The sequence below is a fragment of the Leucoraja erinacea genome, chromosome 25, assembly GCF_028641065.1.
Source record: "Leucoraja erinacea ecotype New England chromosome 25, Leri_hhj_1, whole genome shotgun sequence".
Lineage (NCBI taxonomy): Eukaryota > Metazoa > Chordata > Chondrichthyes > Rajiformes > Rajidae > Leucoraja > Leucoraja erinaceus.
The window spans coordinates 22,309,423-22,317,090 of record NC_073401.1 but is presented as its reverse complement, the minus strand read 5'-3'; the positions used below and the strand labels follow the sequence as shown (position 1 = coordinate 22,317,090).

Sequence of the window (7,668 nt, the reverse complement as noted above, 5' to 3'; positions counted from 1 at the left end):
CCCCCCCTCTTCCCCCCCGCAAACGCGCGATGGGAAACAGACCCAACGGGTCTGCACTTGGTCTAGTATAATATTAAAACTATGTGGCTGGCTGCTGGCTGGCTGTGTTTCTGCCTGACTTGTGGTTCCCAGCCTGTGGCTGCCAGCCTTTGATTCGTTGCTACGCCAACACCAGACCCACAAATGCCCAGAATGTTTCCATTTCGGTAGAGATTTCATTTTTTCATTCCAAGTATCCACTCCTGATTAAATTTCGTCGTGTTTATGTACAAATTTTAAAGAAAATCCGCCCCCCCCAAACGGGTCTGCACTTGGTCTAGTTTAATTTAAAACCACCTGTGTAGCAGTTGAAAACCTGCCTGCAGAATGCTGGTCCCCCGTCTGTTAAAGTGCAATCCGTCCCTTTTGTACGGTTCCCCCTTACTCCAAAACACATCTCAGTGGTCTAAGAATCTAAATCCCTGCCCCTGCACCAGTTCCTCAGCCATACATTCAGGTCCCGTATCTCCCTGTTCCTGCTCTCGCCAGCACGAGGAACTGGAAGCAAACCGAAGATAACCACCCTGGAGGTTTCAGCATTTTCAGCAATTTTCCGAGCTCTCTAAAACGAAACAGACCTTAACCAACATTAGATACAACATGCTGGAGTGACTCAGCGGGACAGGCAACATCTCTGGACAGAAGGAATTTGTGACCTTTCCGGTCGAGACCCTGCTTCAGACCCGAAACGTCACCCATTCCTTCTATCTAGAGACGTTTCCTGTCCCGCTGCGTTACTCGAGCATTTTGTATCGATCTTCGATTTAAACCAGCATCTGCAGTTCCTTCCTACACGTTAACTAACACTGTCGGTTTATTGAATCCCTATCCATTGATTTATTTTGGGGATTAATGTGTTGTTGGCCAGACACTGCATCGATTTCCTATCCCTATCTATTGCTCTAACCCTTAGTGAAGATAAGTCGCTTTACTTAGGAGTCCAGGGCCGAAGTATTATATAATATAGTTTATTAAAGTAGGCGAGGGGACGTTTGAAGGGGCCACACTTTGCATGTCTTTTTTAAACAGAAAGTGTGCAACGCTTTGCTAGACGAAGCGGTGTAAGTAGATACCCAGCAAGGTTCAAGAGACATTTAGGCAAACACGTGAACAGATAGTGAATGGAGGGATATAGACATTATATATGGCAGGCAGATGACATTGGCATTAGGTTCGCACAGACATTGTGGGCCATCGTGGATAGATCTGAAGTTATGACACTGACATCGTGTTTAACAGCATTCACGCGGATGATGAGCGAGAGAGGCCGACAGCATTTATACATGGCATGAGTGTAAGTGCATGATTTTCTCGCCGGTCCTGGCGCTCACACATAGACATCTTCGAAAGGCAACGGTAAAATATTGTAATGACATTACGAGACAGGAGAAAATGCGGCATTTTGGGTCAGTACCTGTCACAGAGGGCAGTGGAGGCCAAATCACTGGATGGATTTAAGAGAGAGTTAGAGCTCTAGAGGCTAGTGGAATCAAGGGATATGGGCAGAAGGCAGGCACGGGTTATTGATTGGGGACGATCAGCCATGATCTCATTGAATGGCGGTGCTGGCTCGAAGGGCCGAATGGCCTCCTTCTGCACCTACTTTCTATGTTTCTATGTCTCTATGAAAAGATTCAGAACAAATGAGAACCGATATCGATGACCAGGGAAAGGTGGAGCTCACAATGGATAACCAGGACACTACGGGAACGGAAGGAAAAGGCAAGGCCGGGAAGACTCAAATCTTTGTTTTTGGCTCCTTCATTACAAGCCGCAGAAGAAATTGGGAAGAAAATGGGCATGATAATGGCAGCCTGAGAATAACCGGAATTGGTCCCTTTGAACAGGGAAGGTATAATGGTGATTTGAATGAGGGGCATAGTCAAGGCGTTTTAATTGACCATTTTTTTCCGAGTGAAAGTAGGCTCAGTATTTACAGATTTAGAGGAATTTCCAAAATAACTAACCATCAGGTGAGCAATTGCAGATATGTGACCATTTATTCGAATCAGCCAAAAATGCATACAATCCGGATCATTTAGAAAAGATAAGACACATAATGAGATCATGGCTGAAACTTACAAAGTTCTTAGGGGGTTGGACAGGCTAGATGCAGGAAGATTGTTCCCGACGTTGGGGAAGGTCCAGGACAGGGGGTCACAGTTTAAGGAAAGGGGGGAAAATCTTTTGGGACCGAGATGAGGAAAACATGTTTTCACACATCTCTGGAATCTCTGAAATTCTTTGCCACAGAAGGTAGTTGAGGCCAGTTCATTGGCTATATGTAAGAGGGAGTTAGATGTGGCCCTTGTGGCTAAAGGGATCAGGGGGTATGGAGAGAAGGCTGGTGCAGGATACTGAGTTGGATGATCAGCCATGATCATATTGAATAGCGGTGCAGGCTCGAAGGGCCGAATGGCCTACTCCTGCACCTATTTTCTAAGTTTCTATGTTTCTATGTTTCTATAAAGCTGGAGTAAATTAGCGGGTCAGACAGCATCTCTGGAGAAAATGAATAGGTGACATTTCGGATCGAGACCTTTCTTCAAACAGTCTGAAGAAGGGTCTCGCCCCAAAACGTCACCGATTCCTTTTCTCCAGAGATGCTTTCTGACCCGCTGATTTACTCCAGATGTTTGTGTCTATCTTTGCTTTAAACCAGCATCTGCAACTCCTTCCCATTCATTAAGACTTAAGCCCAGGTTGCTCATGTAACGTGAAAATAATTGGGAATAAAGCTTGGAATAAGTGAAAAGCGATTTGTGACAGAGGTCAGGGGTTTGTCCGTGACTGATTGTCCTCTAACTATAGCATATAGTTCCCTCATTGTTCGCTATTAACCCCGCCCCCGTCCTATTCTCACCCCCCCCCTCTCTCTCTCCCCTCCCCCCCCTCTCTCTCTCTCTCTCCCACCCCTCGCTCTCTTTCTGCACGTGTCTATATGAAGCTGCCGTGCATTCATCGCATCTTTCTGTAGATATTATCTTGCTTTATTGAGAGTGTTGTTACCCAGTTCCCGTGTAATACCACCGTGAGACACGGACACGCCACATACAAACTCAGTGACTTGTTCTGCTAACGCCAATAATCACCCTGTTTCTTTAAAGCTGACAATCAGAAGAAATAAAGAAGAAATAAGGTGTAATATTTGTAAATATTTAAATACAAACCCCGTCACCGATTAGTGTGAAAGTCACGGCCTTCTGTGATGAAGGATGGAGGTGCCATGCTTAGTGCGAGGGGTGTAAAGTGCAGGTGCGAACAACCCATCAGTTTACAGAAACCTGCTGATATGTTGGGAATTAATGGCGTTTCCAAATTTCCTGATTTCCACGTATGCACACGTATTTTATTTAATTATGTAACCGGGCACATTATGAACAAAGACATATTTAACAAACCCTGAACGCACGAGGCTGGTAGGGACGTTTGTTTTATTATTTTTTTTAAACAGCCTGAAACGTCTAATCTATTTCTCACTTCCCACATACCGCCCGACTTACTGAGTATGAACAGTCTTTTCTGTTTATTTCTGTGATAATTTGGGGTTTAAGACCACGTTTGCCCTGCTTGGTTTATACGGTTCTTTGGCTGAATCATGTTGCACAAGAACTGACAAAGCGCTGTAGAACGCGTGGTATAAATGGACGAGTGGCCCACGACTGTTGTACGATTGCAATTAGTGATCGAAATAGAGAATCAAAATCAGTGTTGCTAGCTCAAATCTACGAGACAACGCAACCCGTGTTAAGCCATCATGGTTCGGGTCAGAAATAAACCAAAGGGAATCAACAATGCATTTGAAATGCGTTTTTTTAAACTTTATTGAACGGCTACAAAGATACCATGGGTACAATAACAACATCCATGCTGTTGGATAACGCAATTGAATCTACTTGATGCTTCATTCAAGAACGACATTCTTTCGAAAGAACTACATTTAAAGTGAACAAGTCATAAAAATCGAAGTTTCAACTACAAATGGCATTTCTGAACGAAAACACCGAAGTCCAATACATTACTAACTTTGTCACATGGACGAACCCAATGATGATAAACTAACTTAGTCAGGTCAGCCTCACGTTTCCAACATCAGATACAGCTGGATCTCTCGATAGTTGTCTTAAGTGGGTTTGCCTGAGCCTGGTGTTTAACCACACAGGAGTAAAGGTCGTGTAAGTTCCAGTCTGAGGCTGTCAGAGTCAGGTAACTGCTGAGACTGAACGTGTTGTCCTTATCCTGCTGGATCGGGCTGGTCTCAACGTCGCTATTTCTTGCACTGCCGTCGACTGTCCACTCAACGGCGACCGAGCCCGGATTAAAGCCGTTCACCAAACAAACCAGGGTGGCGGTGCCCTTTGAGGTAACTTCATCGGCTGAAGGCGGCAGGACCGTCACGATCGGTGCCCGAGGATCTGTTTAATAAGAAGTCACATTTAATTGGAGAAATGCTGTCGTTGAGATATCATTATTTACCGAAAATACATCTCATTAAAGCACTCATTTATTCATTTATAGAAATGTCGTTTTATTCTCGACCTATTTCAAACCATTATAATGTGTTTATTTTAATTGGGTGAACAATAAATAAAGTGCGTGAAAGCAACTAAAATAGATCCTGTCTACCCTCTGTATAAACACCGGGAAACCATCTGTGATAGATCATGGCTGCAGTATTTTATAAAACTGAATACATTATTATAACTTTTATAATGTTCAATTTACTGCACATTTCCGGATTTACATTTATTTAAATATATCAGCAGATGTAAACGATTCGCGGTCGCGACATTTATAATAACATTTATATTAAACAGACCCCTTCCTAGTCACTCCTGAAGACATATCTATTCTCCATGGCCTTTGTAGACCAGTGAGGTGTTGAATTGTTTATTAACTTTATTTGCTTGGTTTTGCTGCGTTGTTCGTACTCGTGTTTTATGTTTTTTAATTTATTGTTTGGATTTTTGTATGTAATTTATGCGCCTCGTGTTAGTTGTATGTTCTGTTGGCAAAAATATATGGAAACTGTACAGCACTTTCGAAGGCCACGGTCACCGATTCGATTTTAAACTTATTTAATTGTCGGCACCATTGAGATGGAGTTCACAAGCAAGAATTACATTGTGGTTCGAATGTTCATTTACATTTGGAATACACGGCTGCGTCCACGAAAAGCTGCTCTACGTATTAAACACAATTTCTGAAGGAAATGTGCGAAACTTTCTCCTTTCGCATTTGGCATTTTGATATCCTTGTTCAACCCGTCAACCGGATTTTTGACAGTGTTGAATATTGACGTTGGTGAACCCCGTTACCCAAGCAATTTCCTTTCATATCTGGACAATCACTGCAAATATTTCCGCAATTTATTGAACGAAGCTCAAGACAAAGCATTAGCTCGCTTTCCCAGTCATTTCACTGAGTTATGTCCAAGTGAACTCGGAACATCTGTACAGCAAGATCGCACCATCTGCACTGAAATACAACTGGCCCAATCACGTATCATGTGAACTCAGGACATTAAATCAAGCAATATCTGCATTAAAATAAAAAGAAAACAGCGCGCTGTCCGATGAACATATTTTACTTACCGCCAATACCCAGCCTCGTTCCTTTACCGAAATGTAAACCACTATCCCATTTGGCACAGTAATAGTCAGCAGCATCCACCGATTGAACGCTAGATATTGCGAATGTTACAGAGCTGCCTGACACCGAGATGGAATAACGGTCTGGAATGTCCGTGCCTTTATAAATGGTGCTGCCGGTATAATAGTAGAATAGATACTTGGGAGTTTTGCCAGGAATCTGTTGGTACCACGAGACATAGTTAGCGCCCGAACTGGCACCCGATATGGTGCAGGGTATTTGTATGTTCTGTCCCGTAGAGGTGGACATCGAAGGCGGCTGAGTTACTGTAACAGCCGCGCTTATGTCTGAGAAAGGAGAAATATCAGAAAAAAAGAGAAAATATTAAGTTTGTTGAAGTGTGGGAGGTAACCCCAAATTAATGGTGAACAGAAATAAGTATAATATCCAGGAAAGTAAAATACTCACAAACTGCGCAAAACACCAACGCACCGACCACACGGATCCAATAAGACATGTTCATTAACCGACTGAGCTCCGATGGGGCGGCAGTTTCCAGGACAAGTGGCGTGTAATCTTGCTCTCTGGCTCTCTTTATAAATGGAATGACGATATGTCACCGTGTGTTTAATTATCCAAACCAATCAAACCGGTATGCTCGTCGAAGCCAATCAGAAATTGCCAGATTCTTCCTCAAAATATTCGCCCCTGTGAAACACGCAGGTCTTATTTTAGAGACTTGTGTTTCTAAAAAGCTTCATACATCCAGCAGAATGAAAAGGATTGTCACAGTTGTCCCTTCTTTATAAACAAACAATCTATAATGTTCTGTATGAACCCCCCGCATATATACACTAAACAGATTGCGAGTTTTAAATATTATATTCGGTAACTGTTTAATCAACAATGAAAACGGAATAGAAATATTTTATCTAAACGGACCAACTGAATCCGTATCGCTGATTTCCTTCGCTCCCTCACCCGCTGAGTTTCTCCAGCATTTTTGTCTACCTCCGTATCGCTGAACATAACATGATCACAGTCACAGCATCAGCACTGTTTTATTAAAAAGCACATTAAATCTATATTTAGATATCTTTGTCATTTTAGAAATGATAAACCCCACAGGCTGCCCTTCTACTTGTGTATCAGATCATTTAGAAAAGACCTGAGGAGACAGAACATCACTACAAATGTCAGTAAAGTTGCCGTTTTGGAGGCTATTTTGACTACCCGACGTGTGTCGTGCTTGTAAAAGTGGTCTGTGATACTATCCTGTTGTAATGCGCAGTAATTCACGACTCAAAGTCTAAAGGTTGCCTGTACCAAATCAATGCACATATGAGTGAAGTAAAAGGGGTCATATTGGCTCTCACCGCCTACTTCCAGAGTTCTTTCGACTTTGAAGTACGACAGGGCGACAGGAATTCTATATACAGCACATCCATATTCAATTAAAGTTGAATGGAACACGGGCACTCCAGCACGGGCACGGGCAAAACTGACAAGGGAGAAACTTTGCAACGTGAACAAGCGAAAGATTGCACTGGCTCATGGCTGTTCATTATTACCACCGCAAATGCCGATCCGCAGATGCTACATGATGCCCCATAGAGTCAAAGAGAGTCAGTCATAGAGTGTGGAAACAGGCCCTTCGGCCCAACTTTCACACATCGACCACCGACCCATCCACACTCGTCCCACCTGCCCGTATTGGGTCCATATCCCTCCAAATCTGTCACATCCATTTACCTGTCTAACTGAGTTTAAACGATTCACCATAGTCCCTGGAAAAAACTCTTCTCCTCTGGCTGCTTGTTCCATTACTCCCACCACCCTCTGCTGTGACCCCTTACCCCTCATATTCCTTTAATTTCGGCAACAATCTTTTTGCATCTAACCTGTCCAACCCCTTAAAAATTTTGTAAACATAAAAACGCGAAGAGCGAATAATGATAAAATAACAATGGTGATTGATAATAATTACCAGGAATACATTGTCCTTAAAGTGTCATTAAACTAGATTAGTTTAGCAGT

General features: G+C 42.9%; 1 protein-coding gene across 1 annotated transcript; it reads right to left on the bottom strand.

Annotated features, from left to right (window-relative positions):
* Positions 1–3,725: 3,725 nt before the first annotated feature.
* LOC129709062 (immunoglobulin lambda-1 light chain-like) lies at positions 3,726–7,397 on the bottom strand. The gene is made up of 3 exons (XM_055655164.1): positions 6,100–7,397; positions 5,634–5,978; positions 3,726–4,454 (listed from the first exon to the last, which is right to left on the bottom strand). The coding sequence occupies exons 1-3, from the start codon at positions 6,152–6,154 to the stop codon at positions 4,132–4,134; spliced, it is 723 nt and encodes a 240-aa protein (XP_055511139.1). The 5' UTR covers positions 6,155–7,397; the 3' UTR covers positions 3,726–4,131.
* Positions 7,398–7,668: the final 271 nt, after the last annotated feature.